Source organism: Mobula hypostoma, chromosome 2 (genome assembly GCF_963921235.1).
Source record: "Mobula hypostoma chromosome 2, sMobHyp1.1, whole genome shotgun sequence".
Lineage (NCBI taxonomy): Eukaryota > Metazoa > Chordata > Chondrichthyes > Myliobatiformes > Myliobatidae > Mobula > Mobula hypostoma.
The window spans coordinates 32,268,696-32,288,889 of record NC_086098.1 but is presented as its reverse complement, the minus strand read 5'-3'; the positions used below and the strand labels follow the sequence as shown (position 1 = coordinate 32,288,889).

The 20,194-nt window shown below is 41.2% G+C and overlaps 1 protein-coding gene across 8 annotated transcripts in view; it reads right to left on the bottom strand.

The window, feature by feature from the left end:
* The window catches only part of itsn2b (intersectin 2b), a 224,996-nt gene that overhangs the window by 111,050 nt on the left and 93,752 nt on the right, over positions 1 to 20,194 (bottom strand). For 6 of the 8 annotated variants that reach the window (XM_063035010.1, XM_063035019.1, XM_063035026.1 and 3 more), the window contains 4 exons: positions 19,967 to 20,103; positions 15,481 to 15,544; positions 11,437 to 11,574; positions 2,188 to 2,279 (listed from right to left, as the gene is read on the bottom strand). In XM_063035010.1, coding sequence (XP_062891080.1) covers positions 2,188 to 2,279; positions 11,437 to 11,574; positions 15,481 to 15,544; positions 19,967 to 20,103 — 431 coding nt within the window. The remainder of the gene's footprint in view (positions 1 to 2,187; positions 2,280 to 11,436; positions 11,575 to 15,480; positions 15,545 to 19,966; positions 20,104 to 20,194) is intronic. The other 2 variants (XM_063035032.1, XM_063035056.1) reach the window with 1 other exon arrangement.

Here is a 20,194-nt window from a genome sequence, read left to right as displayed (position 1 = left end):
ACCATAGTTTACAATGAAAATATCTCAAATTGTCAGACCTATAGGATTATTGCTATAGTAGCAAACTATAAATACAACAAACTTAATTAAACTTGCAATACATTATTTAAGTGTATTCAAAAGATCGCAATTTATTTTAATCAGAGTTATCTTCATTCTCCAAATTGGGTTTCTTTTTATATAGATTACAGGAGTTCGTGTCTCACTGATTGATTTTGAAGGAACAGCCATTAATCAGGGATAGATTATGCATGAACATTTTGCTTTAAAGAGTTAGCTGTTCTTTCCACTCAATAGTAAATTCAGACACTCTGCATGTGACTACTTAGTTTTAGATTACAAGAACTAGTTAATTATCATACTAACACTAAATAATTTAGCACTAAAAAAGATCTATTTGGAAAATAGCTGGATCTGTACTTATTGAGGAAAAAAATAGGATTTCAGGAATGGATTCATTGGATTGGTCTTGAATCATACACTATTTTATCATTCCATGACAGGTAAAGCCTGAAGAGAATATGTCTGCATGCTTATCTTAAATGGAAGGCATTAAAAATTTAATTTAACATTTAATACTAATTGAGCACTTCACTGTACCTGAAAGCAGAATAATCATTGGTTTACTTAATGCTTTGTACGCAATGTTAAGTACACTTTAAGAACATCACTACCTTTCAGCAATTGATGTGCACTTTGAATAAAGATTTGTGGAATACAATAAAACTATACAGCATTCTTAAAACTTTGGTTGTTTCATTATAGCAATCTTCAACAAGGTGGTAACAGCAGGTGGTGCAGGGGTAGGCCATTCGGCCCTTCGAGCCAGCACCGCCATTCACTGTGATCATGGTTGATCATCCACAATCAGTATCCAGTTCCTGCCTTATCCCCATAACCTTTGATTCCGCTATCTTTAAGAGCTCTATCCATCTCTTTCTTCAAAGCATCCAGAGACTTGGCCTCCACAGCCTTCTGGGGCAGAGCATTCCATATATCCACCACTCTCTGGGTGAAAAAGATTTTCCTCAACTCCGTTCTAAATGGCCTACTCCTTATTCTTAAACTGTGGCCTCTGGTTCTGGACTCACCCATCAGCGGGAACATGCTTCCTGCCTCCAGCGTGTCCAATCCCTTAATAATCTTATATGTTTCAATAAGATCCCCTCTCAGCCTTCTAAATTCCAGAGTATACAAGCCCAGTTGCTCCAATCTTTTGACATATGACAGTCCTGCCATCCCGGGAATTAAACTTGTGAACATACACTGCACTCCCTCAATAGCAAGAATATCCTTCCTCAAATTTGGAGACGAAAACTGCACACAGTACTCCAGGTATGGTCTCACCAGGGCCCTGTACAGCTGCAAAAGGATCTCTTTGCTCTTATACTCAATTCCCCTTGTTATGAAGGCCAGCATGCCATTAGCTTTCTTCACTGCCTGCTGTACTTGCATGCTTACTTTCAGTGACTGATGTACAAGAACACCTAGATCTCGTTGTGCTTCCCCTTTTCCTAACTTGACTCCATTTAGATAATTATCTGCCTTCCCGTTCTTACCAACAAAGTGGATAACCTCACATTTATCCACATTAAACTGCATCTGCCATGCATCTGCCCACTCACCCAGCCTGTCCAAGACACCCTGCATTCTCATAACGTCTTCCTCACACTTCACACTGCCATCCAGCTTTGTGTCATCGACAAATTTGCTAATGTTACTTTTAATTCCCTCATCTAAATCATTAATATATATTATAAACAGCTGCGGTCCCAGCACTGAACCCTGCGGTACCCCACTGGTCACCGCCTGCCATTCCGAAAGGGACCTATTAATCGCTACTCTTTGTTTTCTGTCAGCCAGCCAATTTTCAGTCCATGTCAGTACTCTGCCCCCAATATCATGTGCCCTAATTTTGTCCACTAATCTCCTATGTGGGACTTTATCAAAGGCTTTCTGAAAGTCCAGGTACACTACATCCACTGGCTCTCCCTTGCCCATTTTCATAGTTACATCCTCAAAAAATTCCAGAAGATTAGTCAAGCACGATTTCCCCTTCGTAAATCCATGCTGACTCAGACCGATCCTGTTACTGCTATCCAGATGTGTCGCAATTTCACCTTTCTTCAATATTATACAATCTATTCATGCAAGAGAGGCAAGATGCATGTAGACCAATCAATTTACCAGGTGACTTTTTCTGGGCTTCCTGAATTTCCTCTGCTATTTCCTGATATTGAGGTTGTGTTCCATTTATTCCTTCACCCCATTTGCTTGATCTAAAAAGGAAAACAAAACATTAGAAAGATGATTTTTTGCCAAGCACGAAGAAAACATTAGAATCATGATTTTTCGCCAATCACATATGCATTGATATAAACAAGATTTGTGTTCTTTCAAAGGTCCATCAGACCTATTTCACTGCAAATAAAATTGCTTCCACAAAAATTCCATAAAACATAAGATATATTACGCCATGTGACCCATCGAGTCTGCCACAACATTTCACCATGGCTGATCCAATTTTCCTCTCAGCCCCAATCTCCTGTCTTCTCCTCGTATCCCTTCATGTCCTGACCTTCATGTCACATTCTTTAAGAAGGGAAGGAGGTAAAAGAAAAGAAATTCTAGGCCAGTTAGCCTGATTTCAGTGGCTGGGAAGATATTGGAGTCCATTATTAAGGATGATATTTTGGGGTACTTGAAGGCACATGATAAAATAGGTTGAAATCAGCATTGTTTCCTTAAGTGGAAATCTTGTCCGACAAATCCTTTGGAATTCTTTGAGGAAATAACAGGCAGGATAGATAAAGCGGAGGATTGATGTTGCATACTTGGATATTCAGAATGCCTTGATCTGGTGCAGCACAGGAGGATGCTGAACAAGATAAGAGCCCATGGTATCACAGGAAAGAAACTAGCATGGATAGAAGATTGGCTGACTGGCAGGAGGCAAAGAGTGGGAATAAAGGGGGCCAATTCTGGTTGGCTGCTTGTGATTAGTGGTGTTCCACAGGGGTCAGCATTGGGAATGCTTCTTTTCACATTATATATTAATGATTTGGATGCCAGAATTGATTGCTTTGTGGCCAAGTTCACAGATGATACAAAATAGGTGGACAGACTGGTAGTGCTGAGGAACCAGGGATTCTGCAGAAGGTTTTAAACAGATTGGGAGAATGGGTAAAGAAGTGGCAGATGGAATATAGTGTAGGGAAGTGCATGGCCACACACTTTGGTAAAAGGATTGATGGTATAGACTATTTTCTAAATATTGAGAAATCAGAGGTGCAAACGGACTTGCAAGTTCTCATGCAGGATTTCCTAAAGGCTAACTTGCAGTACAAGTCTGTGGTAAGGAAGGCAAATGCAATGTTAGCATTTATTTCGAGAGGACTAGAATACAAGAGCAAGGATTTAATGCCGAGGCTTTATAAGGCATTGGTCAGACCACATTTGGAGTACTGTGACATGAGGAAATCTGCAGATGCTGAAATGTCAAACAACATACATACGAGTTGCTGGTGAACGCAGCAGGCCAGGCAGCATCTCTAGGAAGAGGTACAGTTGACGTTTCGGGCCAAGACCCTTCATCAGAACTAACTGAAAGAAGAGCTAGTAAGAGATTTGAAAGTGGGAGGGGGAGGGGAGATTCGAAATGATAGGAGAAGACAGGAGGGGGAGGGATGGAGCCAAGAGCTGGACAGTTGATTGGCAAAACGGATGTGAGAGGATCATGGGACAGGATGCCTAGGGAGAAAGAAAAGTGGGGGGGGGGGAGAGAAAGCCCAAGAGGATGGGCGAGGATAGTGAGGGGGACAGAGAGAGAAAAGGGAGAGAGAGAAAAAGAATGTGTGTAAATAAATAACAGATGGAGTACGAGGGGGAGGTGGGGAGTTAGCGGAAGTTTGAGAAGTCAATGTTCATGCCATCAGGTTGGAGGCTACCCAGACGGAATATAAGGTGTTGTTTCTCCAACCTGAATGTGGAGGAACAACACGGCCTCCTCTACTGTAAAGATGAAGCCACACTCAGGTTGGAGGAACAACACCTTATATTCCATCTGGGTAGCCTCCAACTTGATGGCATGAACATTGACTTCTCAAACTTCTGCTAATGCCCCACCTCCCCCTCGTATCCCATCCGTTCTTTACAAACCCCATTTCCAGAAAAGTTGGGATATTTTCCAAAATGCAATAAAAACAAAAATCTGTGATATGTTAATTCACGTGAACCTTTACTTAACTGACAAAAGTACAAAGAAAAGGTTTTCAATAGTTTTACTGACCAACTTAGTTGTATTTTGTAAACATACACAAATTTAGAATTTGATGGCTGCAACACACTCAACAAAAGTTGGGACAGAGGCACATTTACCATTGTGTTCCATCACCTTTCCTTTTAATAACACTTCTTAATCGTTTTGGAACTGAGGATACTAATTATAGTAGATTTGCAATTGGAAATTTTGTCCATTCTTGCTTGATATAAGACTTCAGCTGCTCAACAGTCCGTGGTCTCCGTTGTCTGATTCTCCTCTTCATGATGCGACATACATTTTCAATAGGAGGTAGGTCTGGACTGGCAGCAGGCCAGTCAAGCACACGCACTCTGTGCCTACAAAGCCACGCTGCTTTAGCCCGTGCAGAATGTGGTCTGGCATTGTCCTGCTGAAATAAGCATGGATGTCCTGGGAAGAGACGTCGCCTTGACGGCAACATTTCTCTCTCTAAAATCCTAATATACGCCTCAAAGTCAATGGTACCTTCACATACATGCAACTCACCCATGCCGTGGGCACTGATGCATCCCCATACCATCTCAGATGCTGGCTTTTGCACCTTTCGCTGATAACAATCTGGATGGTCATTTTCATCTTTGGCACGGAGAACTCGAGGCCCGTTTTTTCCGAAAACTAGCTGAAATGTGGACTCATCTGACCACAGCACACGGTTCCACAGTCTTTCGGTCCATCTGAGATGAGCTCGGGCCCAGAGAACTCGCCGGTTGATGTATGGCTTCCTCCTTGCGTAATAGTTTCAAGTTGCATTTCTGGATGCAGCAACGGACTGTCTTGAGTGACAATGGTTTTCCGAAGTACTCCCGTGCCTAGGTGGCTATAATTGTCACAGTAGCATGACTGTTTCTTAGGCAGTGCTGCCTGAGGGCTCGAAGATCACGCGCATTCAACAGTGGTTTCCGACCTTGCCCTTTACGCACTGAGATGTCTCTGAATCTTTTCACAATATTATGTACAGTAGGTGTTGAAAGACCTAAGTTCTCTGCAATCTTGCGTTGAGAAATGTTCCTTTTGAACTGATACTTGAATATTCTGTGCACTTTTCAATCTCATTTTAACTCTGTCCCAACTTTTGTTGAGTGTGTTGCAGCCATCAAATTCTAAATTTGTGTATGTTTACAAAATACAATTAAGTTGGTCAGTAAAACTATTGAAAATCTTTTCTTTGTACTTTTGACAGTTAAATAAAGGTTCATGTGAATTAACATATCACAGATTTTTGTTTTTACTGCACTTTGGAAAATATCCCAACTTTTCTGGAAATGGGGTTTGTATTTATATACACACATTCTTTTTCTCTCTCTCCTTTTTCTCCCTCTGTCCCTCTCACTATACCCCTTGCTCATCCTCTGGGCTATTCCCCCCTCCCCCTTTTCTTTTTCCTTAGACCTCCTGTCCCATGATCCTCTCATATCCATTTTGCCAATCAACTGTCCAGCTCTTGGTTCCATCCCTTCCCCTCCTGTCTTCTCCTATCATTTCAGATCTCCCTCTCCCCCTCCCACTTTCAAATCTCTTACTAGCTCTTATTGGAGTACTGTGAGCAGTTTTAACACAGAAAATAGGTGCAGGAGTAGGCCATTCAGCCCTTCGAGCCTGCACCGCCATTCAGTATGATCATGGCTGATCATCCAACTCAGAACCCTGTACCTGCCTTCTCTCCATACTCTCTGATCCCTTTAGCCACAAGGGCCATAACCATATCTAACTCCCTCTTAAATATAGCCAATGAACTGGCCTCAATTGTTTTCTGTGGCAGAGAATTCCACAGATTCACCACTCTCTGTGTGAAGAAGTTTTCCCTCATCTCGGTCCTTTATCCTTAAACTGTGATCCCTCATTCTGGACTTCCCCAAAATCGGGAACAATCTTCCTGCATCTAGCCTGTCCAATCCCTTTAGAATTTTATATGTTTCAATAAGATCCCCCCTCAATCTTCTAAATTCCAGCGAGTATAAACCTAGTCAATCCAGTCTTTCATCATATGAAAGCCCTGCCATTCCAGGAATCAATCTGGTGAACCTTCTTTGTACTCCCTCTATGGCAAGAATGTCTTTCCTCAGATTAGGGGACCAGAATTGCACACAATACTCCAGGTGTGGTCTCACCAAGTCCTTGTACAACTGCAGTAGTACCTCCCTGCTCCTGTACTCAAATCCTCTTGCTATGAATGCCAGTATACCATTCGCCTTTTTCACCGCCTGCTGTACCTGCATGCCCACTTTCAATGACTGGTGTATAATGACACCCAGGTCTCGTTGCACCTCCCCTTTTCCTAATTGGCCACCATTCAGATAATAATCTGTTTTCCTGTTTTGGGCCTCTTATCTAATAAAAGATATGCTGGCATTGGAGTGGGTCCAGAGGAGATCTGTGAGAATTATTCTGGAAATGAAAGGTTTAATGTACGAGGAATGTTTGGTGGCTGTGGGCCTGTACTCACTATAATTCAGAAGAATAAGGAGAGATATAATTTAAACCTATTGAATATTGAAAGGCTTAGATAGAGTGATGTGGAGAGAATGTGTCCTATAGTGAGTGAGTCTAAGACCAGAGGGCACAGCCACAAATTAGAGGGACATCCATTAGGGCAGAGATGAGGAGGAAATTCTTCAGCCAGAGAGTGGTGAATCTGTGGAATTCAGTGCCACAGATGACTGCTGAGGACAGGTCATTGACTATATTTAAAGGGCAAGTTGATAGGTTATTGATTAGTCAGGGCATCAAAGGATATGGGGCGAAGGCAGGGTGCCGTTGCCTGTAAGAAGTCTGTATGTTCTCTCCATGCCCACATGGGTTTCCTCTGGGTGCTCTGGTTTCCTCTCACAGTCCAAAGATGTAATGGTTGGTAGATTAATTGGTCATTGTAAATTGTCCCATTATTAGGCTAGAATTAAATCGAGGGATTGCTGAGTAGTGTGTTCCGAAGGGCCTATTCTGCACTGAATCACAATAACTATATAAAGGGTTGTGAAGGATAATAAATCAGCCATGATGCAGTGATGGAGCAGCCGCGATGGGCCTAATTCTGCTTTAATATCATATGGTCTTATATATACAGTGCCTATAAAGAGTATTCACTCCTTGGAAGTTTTCATGTTTTGCAACATTTTACCACAGTGGATTTAATTTGGCTTTTTTGACACCGAACAACAGAAAAGACTTGTCCCCATTCTTCTTTACAAAATTGCTCAAGCTCTGTCAGATTGCATGGGGATTGTGAGTGAACAGCCCTTTTCAAGTGCAGCCAGAAATTCTCAATTGGATTGAGGTCTGGACTCTGATTTGGCCACTCCACAGCATTAACTTTGTTGTTTTTAAGCCATTGCTGTGTAGTTTTGGTTTTATGCCTGGGATCATTGTCTTGCTGGAATACAAATCTTCTCCGAAGTTGCAGTTCTCTTGCAGACAGCATCAGGATTTCCCCCAGGTCTTCCCCGTATTTTGCTGCATTCATTTTACCCTCTACCTTCACAAACCTTGCAGGGCCTGCTGCAGTGAAGCATCCCCACAGCATGATGCAGTCGCCACCATGCTTCATGGTAGGGATGGTATGTTTTTGATGATGTGCAGTGTTTGGCTTATGCCAAGCATAGCATTTAGTCTGATGGACAAAAAGTTCAATTTTAGTTTCATCAGACCATAGAACCTTCTTCCAGCTGACTTCAGAGTCTCCCACATGCATTCTGGCAAACTCTAGCTGAGATTTCATGTGAGTTTTTTTTCTCTTTGCCACTCTCACATGAAGCTGTGACTGGTGAAGCACATGGGCAACAGTTGTATGCGCAGTCTGTCCCATCTCACCGACTGAAGCTTGTAACTTCTCCAAATTTGTCATAGGTCTCTTGATGGCCTCTCTCACTAGTCCCCTTCTTGAACAGTCAGTCAATTTTTGAGGATGGCCTGCACTAGGCAGATTTACAGCTGTGCCATATTCTTTACATTTTTTGATGACTGACTTAACTGTACTCCAAGGGATATCCAGTGACTTGGAAATTTTCTTGTATCCATCTCCTGACTTGTGCTTTTCAATAACCTTTTCGCGGAGTTGCTTGGAGTGTTCTTTTGTCTTCATGGTGTAGATTTTGCCAAGATACTGACTCTTCCAGGTACAAGTGTATTTTTACTATAATCATTTGAAACACCTTGACTGCATACAGGTGATCTCCATTTAACTAACTATGTGACTTCTGAAACCAACTGGCTGCACCAGTGATAATTTGGTGAGTCATATTAAAGGGGGTGAATACTTATGCAATCAATCATTTTGTGTTTTATATTTGTAAATAATTTAGATCACTTTGTAGAGATTGGTTTTCACTTTGACATGCAAGTGTCTTTTTCTGTTGATCAGTGTCAAAATAAACCAAATTATATCCACTGTGATTCAATGTTGTAAAACAATAAAACATGAACACTTCCGGGGGGGGGGGGGGGAGGGTGGTGGATACTTTTTATAGGCACTGTATATACAGTGGCATGCAAATGTTTGGGCACCCCTGGTCAAAATTTCTGTTATTGTGGATAGTTAAGTGAGTAGAGGATGAACTGATCTCCAAAAGTCATAAAGTTAAAGATGAAACAGTCTTTTCAACATTTTTAGCAAGATTGGTGTATTATTTTTGTTTTGTACAATTTTAGAGTGAAAAAAAGGAAAGGAGCACCATGCAAAAGTTTGGGCACCCCAAGAGATTTGAGCTCTCAAATAACTTTTACCAAGGTCTCAGACCTTAAATAGCCTGTTAGGGCTATGGCTTGTTCACAATCATCGTTAGGAAAGGCCAGATGATGCAAATTTCAAAGCTTTATAAATACCCTGACTTCTCAAACCTTGTCCCAACAATCAGCAGCCATGGGCTCCTCTAAGCAGCTGCCTAGCACTCTGAAAATTAAAATAAATGATTCCCACAAAGCAGAAGGCTATAAGAAGATAGCAAAGCATTTTCAGGTAGCCGTTTCCTCAGTTCATAATGTAATTAAGAGATGGCAGTTAACAGGAACAGTGGAGGTCAAGTTGAGGTCTGGAAGACCAAGAAAACTTTCCAAGAGAACTGCTCGTAGGATTGCGAGAAAGGCAAATCAAAACCCCCGTTTGACTGTAAAAGACCTTCAGGAAGATTCAGCAGACTCTGGAGTGATGGTGCACTGTTCTACTGTGCAGCGACACCTGCACAAATATGACCTTCATGGAAGAGTCATCAGAATAAAACCTTTCCTGTGTCCTCACCACAAAATTCAGCGTCAGAAGTTTGCAAAGGAACATCCAAACAAGCCTGATGCATTTTGGAAAGACGTCCTGTGGACTAATGAAGTTAAAATAGAACTTCTTGGCCGCAATGAGCAAAGGTATGTTTGGAGAAAAAAGGGTGCAGAATTTCATGAAAAGAACACCTCTCCAACTGTTAAGCATGGGGGTGGATCATTCATGCTTTGGGCTTGTGTTGCAACCAGTGGTACGGGGAACATTTCACTGGTAGAGGGAAGAATGAATTCAATTAAATACCGGCAAATTCTGGAAGCAAACATCACACCATCTGTAAAAAAGCTGAAGATGAAAAGAGGATGGCTTCTACAACAGGATAATGATCCTAAACACACCTCAAAATCCACAATGGACTACCTCAAGAGGTGTAAGCTGAAGGCTTTGCCATGGCCCTCACAGTCCCCCGACCTAAACATCATCGAAAATCTGTGGATAGACCTCAAAAGAGCAGTGCATGCAAGATGACCCAAGAATTTCACAGAACCAGAAGCCTTTTACAAGGAAGAATGGGCAAAAATCCCTCAAACAAGAATTGAAAGACCCTTAGCTGGCTACAGAAAACGTTTACAAGCTGTAATACTTGCCAAAGGGGGTGTTACTAAGTACTGACCATGCAGGGTACCCAAACTTTTGCTTCGGGCCCTTTTTCTTTTGTGTTATTTTGAAACTGTAAAAGATGGAAATAAAAAAGTAATCTTGCTTAAAATATTAAAGAAATGTGTTATCTTTAACTTTATACCTTTTGGAAATCAGGTCATCTTTTCCTCGCTTAGCTATTCACAGTAACAGAAATTTTGACCCGGGCTGCCCAAACTTTTGCATGCCACTGTATCTATATCCACACATTGCCCTATATATTGCTACATATGTCTCTCTCTCTCTCTCTCACACACATACATACATAGACACACACACACACACACACACACACACACACACAGTACTATGCAACAGTCTCAGGCACATGTAAAAAAATTCTGCTAAGTGAAGATGCTTTCAAAAATACTGAAATCAAAAGTTTCTTAATATCAAGAAATTACTATTAAGAGCAATAAGCAGTAAAAATCTAAATCAAATCAATATTTGGTGTGACCGCCCTTTGCAGTTTTATAAGAAAATTGGCTGATAGGTTGTTCCAAGCATCTTGGAGAACTTGCCGCAGTTCTTCTGCAGACTTTGGCTGTTGTACGGCATGTGCATGTGCATACAAATATGCACACACACATGCTATAAATAAACATATTGCTATATCTGCAGCAAACAAATATTTCAGAAATATATTCAGATCAATTTCAGTTCATGAATTAATGTGCTATATCTGATGATAATTTCAAAATAGACCTCTGGACTTCTATAGTTATATTAAACATTATATATTATATCGGGTTTTATATTGAAATCATGTATAATCATCAGTAATATTTGACTTTTCTTTTAAAAGCTGGTGCTATGATCATTTCCAAGATGTTAGTGATACAAAAAAACAAATTTAATTGAGCAGAAGGAAGTATATAACTTCCTCATAACAACAGAAAATAAATGCTTCATCACACTCATTACTCTGCTATTTATAGATTCACTACTCTTTGCATATTCATTATTTTAAATTGACAATATAAACCCATCAGTGCTGCTTAAGTCATGTCGAGTCTATGTTCTACCAAACTTTATTCATGTCCTTTTCTCTAAATGATGAACGACTACTTTTTCATTAGCTAGATTTTTCTGGATTTCTAGATAATTAAGGATTCTTGAATGAAGTACAAACACTGTTCACATTCAATATCTAGCACAGCTTAACACTTGGGGAACGAAATGGAGTGTAAACTAAAATACAGCACGACCACGCAAGCATTCAGAGAAAATCACATACCTAAATGAAGGAGGTGTCAGTTCTGGCGGCAGAGTGATGGGAAGCGGCTGACCGGACTTAGCCATGTCAATTAAATGCATAGCTAAAATAAACTCTTCTGCTCTGAGCTTTCCATCCTGATCAACATCTGCCAGGTTCCTGAAATTTAATGGTGTGATAGACAAAGAGTATTAAGGCATACTTTTATGTTGGCTAATGGACAACGGTTAATTCTCAGAATATGTGGAATATCACTGATTTTACAATGAGGGAGGTAAACTTAACTTATTTTCTATATCAAAATAAACTTTATTCATAATAAAAATTATTTATAAAAATACTCGTGCAAATCCTTTTCATTCTTACATTCACATTCAATATATTAAATAGTGTTTTACTACATTCCTAAAAACCAATAGGTCTGTTGCCACCATTTGGCTCCCTGAGGGGTGCACTACTACAATAATTGAGGGGCTTCCTCACCCAACCTGGCCCCTCCCTCTTCAGGAGAAGAACCCTGTGTTATAGTCCTTCTCCAGGAGCCCTGGTGGTGGCTGCACAAAGCTTCAGTGTGTCACCCAGTAAGTGCTCCTGCAGCTCTGAATGTGTCAGTCGGCAGCGTTCATCTACAGGAAGGATATGAAAACCATAGGAAGGGTGCAGAGAAGATTACAAGGATGTTGCCTGCACTGGCGGGGGGGCATGCTTTATGAGAACAGGATGAGTGAACTCAGCTTTTTCTCCTTGCAGTGACGGAGGATGAGAGGTGACCTGTTAGAGGTGTGTAAGATGATGAGAGGCATTGATCGTGTGGAGAGTCAGAGGCTTTTTCCCAGGGCTGAAATGGCTAGTACGAGGCGGCACAGTTTTAAGGTGACTGGAAGTAGATACAGAGGAGATGTCAGGGTTAAGCTTTTTTTTTTACACAGAGAATGGTGAGGGCGTGGAATGGGCTGCCGGCGACAGTGGTGGAGGCGGATACGATACGATAGGGTCTTTTAGAAGACTCCTGGATAGATACATGGAGTTTAGAAAAAGAGGGAGCTATGAGTAACCCTAGGTAATTTCTAAGGTAAGGACATGTTCGACACAGCTTTGGGGGCCAAAGGGCCTGTATTGTGCTGTAGGTTTTCTATGTTTCTAAATATCTCAATGTGCTGGCAGACCAATAAGTTTCAGGCAGACTAAAAGGCGTCTTGCACGAAATTGATGATCTGCCAGCAGCACCTGATGTCCATCTTTGCCTGTCTGTGTCTGTCTGTCTGTCTGTCTCTCTCTCTCTGGGAACAGTCCGATCCTAACTTATTTATCATATTTTCTTATAATCATTCAGCTATTGTGTTAATGATATCTTTCAGGAACCATCAACTCCCCCTCTTCCCTGCATGCCCCCACCCCCCCACCCACCACCTTCTTAAGTCAATGGACTCCAGGAATATCATCCTGGTCTGAACTCAGACAATATCCACCTCCCTCACCTCCACAAACATAACTGCTTTTTACAATATATGTAGTGCAGGGGTGTGGGTGGCGAACTGTACTAGGTATCATATAATAATACCTAAAGTGGATTTAAAATATGTTGCAAATCAAGAAAAAAAATCTTGATTTTTTTGTTGGAAATCTAAAATTTAAAAAAATTAGAAAATGCTGGAAACATGAATGAGGTTAGGGTGCATCTGTGGAAAGAGAAACAGTTAATGTTTCAAGTTCTAGCAAAGTTCAGAACTGGGAAACAGACACAAGTTCATTTTCAAAAGCAGAGAAGGCGCAGGAGGGACAGGTGCAACACCAAGCATCTCTGATGAGGTATGGCCAGTTGATTTGGTGGCAATAAAATGCCCATTATAATTTTGTCAGTAGTTTATGTTGCTCATGGGAAGATTGTGTCTGTAGACTAGCAAGCCAGAATAGGAGGAGAACTAAGACAAAATAATGCCAGGCAGAAATGGCCAATTCTGATACTGAAAGATAAAAAGGACAAGTTACCCAAGGTCAGGGTATTCAGCATTTAATTTACTTCATCCATGTGGTGCTCCCAAAACACAAATCCCAGTTTGCACTTCCACTTGACTGTATTTCTTCTTAGTCTTCACTCTTTAACATGCAGAGCAATTTTCCTGACATTCAATTAGCATGTAAATATCGACCTAACCCTGTAGCTTTTAAAACATCCATTGCTTTTGGTTTGATATGAATGACAACCTCCTAAAAAGTTGAACACAGGGAAGACAGAAGCCATCACCTTGAGTCCCTGAGGCAAAATCCATTATCCTTGCCACTGATTTATTTCCCCAGGCAAGCAATTATTTCAAGTTGAACCAGCATGTTATTTTGACTGGGACTCCTCTCCAACATAAAGCCTGCTTATTTCCAATATTTTAACATCACAACTTTGTTGTGACCATCCTTTATGGTTGTCATACTTGGGGGAGATAATGGCATAGGCCTCCACTACCTATCAAATGCTCCCAAATGGCATGTGCCTCAAATAGCCTCTGAGCACCAAATCAAGCTCCTGATCTTCACATGTGCCTTAGCTACCAAACCCGGTGGAACCATTTCTACTGACAGGAGAAGGGGGAAAGGCGGGTTACTGGTGCCTTAAAACGAGTCACTTCGGGCAGATGGGGCTTGTCAGCTGTGGTTGGCAGCTCATCTAAGAGAAGGAAACACTGATCTCAAACCTCTGCTGCTTTGCAGCTATACCCACTCATGGGGAAGACTTTGGGAATAGACGCAGAGAAAAATTCCAGTGCTGGAGTCTCTAAAAGGCAGTCCTACATTCAGTTCAACACTGACTGGCAAGTCCTGTGACACCACTGGTGTCAAACTGTATCGGTTGCTGCCATTCCTTTGGATTCATCAGCTGCGTGGAGAGGGAGAGCCTGCTACATGAGCAACAGCTTGCTCTCCATATTGTATTGCCCTGGTTGACCTCGACCAGCAGAGGGCTTGAACCTATCTGCCAATGAAGGTACAATCCATTGTTCGTCACCTGCAGACAAACTTATTTCCTGACTGATAATATTTTCTAATCTATTTCTCCAACTCATCCAAAACTCTAACTGCCCATGTTTTATCCTGCATTCTCCAGATCATCTGTATCTCCCATTTGAACCTCGTCTTTACTGAGTCATGGCCCCAGTACCACTATTTTTTAAATACTTATCACTGACCTTTAACCTTTCAACATCTTGATCCTCTTACTTATGTGAGCACAGGCTCATCAGGTCCCTATATTGTAATTTCTTCTACCTTCTCTTTATTCTATGGCACAGATTTTAGCTTTGTAATTCTTTCCCTAAATCCATTCTGTCTTTCACTATACATTATACTTCTCAATATAACTTACTTCCACTTATTAACCTTAAGAGAAACCTCCAAAATGTCCCTCATGATTAAAAAATAACATATATAAATAATTGTGGTTATAATTTGCTCTTTTCAAAGATCTCTCAAAAACATCTCAAAACATTTTTCATTTCCCACTGCAGCTTTCAGCAATTTGGCAAGATTTTCTTTTGTTTTAAATGTCTTATCCCACTTAAGTTACTGATAAATATCTTTAATAAAAACAAAATATTTTTTAAACAAAATACAGTCGTAGCAGTTGGCAGGATGCTATTACAGTTCAGGGGCATTCAGAATTCAGAGTTCAATTCCGGCGCCCCCCGTAAGGAGTCCTCTCTGTAGAATACTTGAGTTTTCCCCGGGTGCTCCCACAGTCCAAAGATGTAACGGGTAGGTTAATTGGTTGTTGTAAATTGTCCAGTGATTAGTTTAGGGTTAATTGGGGTTGTGGGAGTGGGAGGGTGGTGTAGTTCAAAGGGCCTACTCCATGCTGTATCACTAAGTAAATTAAATTATTTAACTGAAATATAGTTGTCAGCAAATTACCCAACTACTACATCACTTAAATGCAATATTTAACATTTTAAAGAAAACAACTTTTAAAATGACTTAAAGATTAATGTATGTAATACTAAATCATGCAAAATTCTACAACCAGCAGTTTGTATGAAATTTGAGAACTTAATAAGAGTTTAATTATAGCAGACTTACCAAATGGTGGCTAGCTGACTGTGTGACAAATTGGACTGAACAAGTGCATTCTTGGCTTGAGGACCTAAAAATGAATTCCAGTCGTTAGCAGGCTAGCATATTCTGCTTACAACTACCTCAGTAATGAGTACTCTCATCATCCACAGTGCAGCATTTCTGAGCAAAATTATCCAATTAACAGTGTCATAACCATTTGCACATAAAAATTACTTGAGAATTTCAACTGCTGTTGCATCTTCACATTTAGCAAGGCTGAAGAAGTACTATTTCTCAATCTAAGTGGAATGGAAAGGACTAGACACAGATGGTAAAACTCTGAATTTAGGTGGTTTAGTTACATCTGAATGTTGTAACTTCTCTCCTACACAGATTTTCTCCACTGTCACCCTCTGTTTTAATTATAACCCATAGCTACTGTTCTGTAATCATGTTATTTGATTCTCAGTGAAGCTAGTCATTGCTCCAGAACTTACTATTACCAGCTATTCTGAACATTTAAATGGCAGGTGATCCAGAATTTCTTTGCAGGCACTGCTAGCTATGGATATCCAGACCTACTGATAGATCTGGAAATCCAAATTTATGTAATGGCACCACCCCTGGATTCTACAGAGTGACTAAAATCAAAGCCCTGTCTTACTGGAATTTCCAAGAATTACACTGGGGTTTGTCTCTTGCAAGATGTGCCAAGTCAAATCTGGTGCAGGTGTGCAGGATTCCAGTATCCCACTAATTCAATAAGGATTGGTGGGCAAAAATTTAGGAGGCCCAGGGAAAGCAAGTTCATATGTTTAAAAAAAATAAGTTTAGTCATTGATCAAAGTTGTACAAATCCTTAAATGCATTTTAAATGTTTAAGTTATTCCAATTATAACACATTTTATTATTATTACACTACAGAACAGGTATTTCCACCCAACAAGCCACACTGCCCAGCAACCCACCTATTTACCATGAGGACAATTTACAATAACCAATAAACCTACTAAAGGGTGCACCTTTGGAAAGTGCGAGGAAACCGGAGCATCCAGACAAAACCCACGCATTTCAAGGGGAGAACATACGAACTCTCTACAGACGGCGCCGGAATTGAACTCTGGAATGTCCAAGCTGTAACAGCATTGCGCTAGGATGGTGCCCTTTTTGTTTTTTTATGATTATCAGAAAAACCTAAAATTCTTAAAAATCAACTGCTGCTTTTCCAGCCAGCAAAAGTAAAGGAAGCATTTTATGGTTGTTAACACCACTGCTCATGTCACAGCACTAGGTTCCTGGATAATGAGCAGCAACAAGACTGTCCTTCTTTATACTTGGACCAGCGAAGTGTACGCTTGTCAGGCTGTAGGAGAATATTACAAGTTAAATCAAGTTTATTGTCATTTAACTATATTGTACCATCAAATGAGACGTTTCTCTGAACCAGGGTGTAAAGCATAGTAGTACACATAAAGTCTTGCGAGACCATGGATCTGCGCCTGGAAAGTCTTCACTCTCCATGGCGCAGGCCTGGGCAAGGTTATATGGAAGATCAGCAGTTGCCCATGCTGCAAGTCTCCCCTCTCCAGGACACCGATGTTGTCCACGGGAAGGGCATTAGGACCCATACAGCTTGGCACCAGTGTCGTCGCAGAGCACTGTGTGATTAAGTGCCTTGCTCAAGGACACAACACATTCCCTCGGCTGGGGCTCAAACTCACGACCTTCAGGTCGCTAGTCCAATGCGTTAACCACTTGGCCACGTGCCCACACTAACATAGTACACATAACATACATATAACACACAATAACTTATGAAAGCAATGATAAAATCTATAGATGAATTACATGTCCTCATGTATATGAAGGACGTAAGCAATAAAGTCAATTCAGTTCAATAAACAAAGTGTAAAAAAAATAAATAGAGTACAGGCCAGATTAACTGACCACTTCGAATATGATGCAGGAGGTCAGAAGCCTAACGGCCTGAGGGAAGAAAGAAACTGTTTTCCACACCTACCAATCTTGTTTTTATGTATTGGAGCGCCAGCCCGCTAGTAGAAAGTCAAAGAGGATGCTGGATGGATCTTTGATAGTACTAAAGGCCCTGCATATGCAGCACTCCTGATAAATCTCACTGATGAATGGTAGGGAGACTCCTATGATCCTCCTAGCCATTCTCACAGTCCTTTGTAGGGACCTCCGGTCCGATGCTCAGCTGCTCCCATACCAGACAGAGGTGCAACTTGTCAAGACACTTTCAATGGTGTTCCTATAAAATTCAGTTTAGATTGGGGGGGGGGGAGCCTTGCTTACCTCAATCTTCTTGGGAAGTTGAAGTGCAGCTGTGCCTCCTTATTCAGGGAGGCGATATTGAGGTGAGGTCATCTGTGATGTGAATTCCTAGGAGGAGCCAAGTATTCGCAGAGGAAGATAGTTCAAATGCACCTTCGTGAAGTCCACAATGATTTCCTTGGTCTTCTCCACGTTCAAACTTAGGATGTTGTCCTCACACCAGTCCACCAGCCGCTCCACCTTCTCCCTGTACTGCGACTCATCATTGCTGTTGATGAGGCCGACCACTGCAAACTTGATGACACAGCTGAAGCTGAATCCTGCAACACTGTCATGTGACAGCACTGTGAACAGCAGCAGGCTGAGCACGCAGCCCCGGGGAGCGCCAATGCTCAGCGTAATGGGACTAGAGACATTGCTGCCCACACAGACCGACCAGCCTTTCTGTTAAGAAGCCAGGATCCAGTTATAGAGGGAGGCGTTGAAATCTAGAGAAGACAGTTTCCCACCATTTTCTGGAGTATGCTGGTGTTAAACGCCAAACTGAAGTCTACTAACAGCAGCGTGGCATATGAGACCCCATTTTCTTGGTGGGGCAAGAAAGAGTGGAGGGAAGAGGCTATTACATCATCAGTGGATCAATTTGAGCGATAAGCGAACTGGAAAGGGTCCAGTGCATCTGGGGGTAAGGACCAGCTGCTCAAAGCATTTCATGATTCATAATTATAAAAAGCAGGGTGACTGGTTGTTATAAACTCCAGTTCATTATTACAGCAGAACAGATCTTTCAAAGTGAAATAACTCAAACCTGAAAAATCAATTAACCTCATTTTATATTAAAGTTGTCTTAGGCTAAAGTGCAATTCTCAGAAGAGGATTTGAAATTTTACATCAAAAGTACCAGATCTAATTTTTGAATGCTAGCCCATCATCCTGGACTCTGAACAGTGGAAATATCTCTCCTATCCTTTCTTGGATACCTTGAAAGATTTACTGAAATCGCCCTACAATCTACTTAATCCCAGGTAACATCCCCGTTAGTGCAGCATAGAATTTTCTTCAAATCTCATAGCTCAAAATTCAAAGTAAATTTATTATCGAAGTACAAATATGTTACCATATACAACCCTGAGATTAATTTTCTTGCAGGCATACTCAGTAAATCCAAGAACCAATACAGACTCAACAAAAGACCACACCCAACAGGGTGGACAAACAACCAATGCGTAAAGGACAGAAACTGTGCAAATACAAAAGAAAAAACAAGTATCAATAAACAAACGATTTATAGAGAACATGAGATGAAGAGTCCTTTGAAAGTGAGTCCTTAGGTTGTGGGAACAGTTCAGTAATGGGGTGAGAGAAGAGAACCCATTGATTCAAGAGCCTGATGATTGAGGGGTAATAATTGTTCCTGAACCTGGTGATGAGAGCCCTGAGGATCCTGTACCTTCTTCCTGACGGCAGCAGTGAGAAAAGAGCTTAACCTGGGTGGTGTGCCTCCCTGATGATATCCCTTTCCAAGGTTTAATTCCTAGTAATACTAATGACAAACTCAGACATCCCACCTCTCCCGGAAGTTCTGGGAGTCTCCCGCATATTAATAGTGGCTCCCTGGTGCCTGCAAATTATATACAATATCCTGGAAATCAATTTTTTGAGAGCAAGCGAGCAAGAGCAAGAGAGAGCGTGAGAGAGAGCTAGCGAGTGAGAGCAAGACAGCACGTGCGAGAGAGAGAGAGCGCGCGCGCGATGGGAGGCTGTTCCAAGAAAAGAAAATATAAAACGTACGTCACCCCAGACTATCCTAAAGTGTACCCCTGCCTCATAGGAGTCAAAACTAATGACAGTGTCGCTCACTGCACTGTTTGTAACAGTGGCTTTTCTATTGCCAATGGTGGGTTAAGACTGTAAAAGACACGTTGAGGTGAGTTTAACAGGTGTCGTTCGTTCATTAGCATAGCTAACGGTATTTAAACTAGCTGGCTAGCTGCTAAGGAGCTACTCTATTGCAGACATCCCACCTCTCCCAGAAGTTCCGGGAGTTTCCCGCAAATTAATGGTGCTACCTCCCTGCAATGAGTTTTTGCAGAGTGGGATGTCTGCAAACTAGTTCTGAAAATAACCAAAGTATTATACAAGTATGATCAATCAAATTACCAATGTCAAGTATGCACCAAAGAAAATGTATTTTTTTCCACAAGCATTCACTAACCTGACAAGTAACCACTCATGGATTTATCAAGGCTGTTGAAGGCCTGTCGATATTTGAGCCTGCTAGACTGAGGAACTCCCCAGTCAGAGAAAACAATTTTAGGAGAAGCAAGAGATGTAGTGGATGATGATGAACTGCTGCAAAAAGAAAGACAAAAATCAGAAATTGTAACTTTAAAAATTCAGGTGCAAACATTTGCTTTGTGAAGATTAAAGCACATGCAGTAAG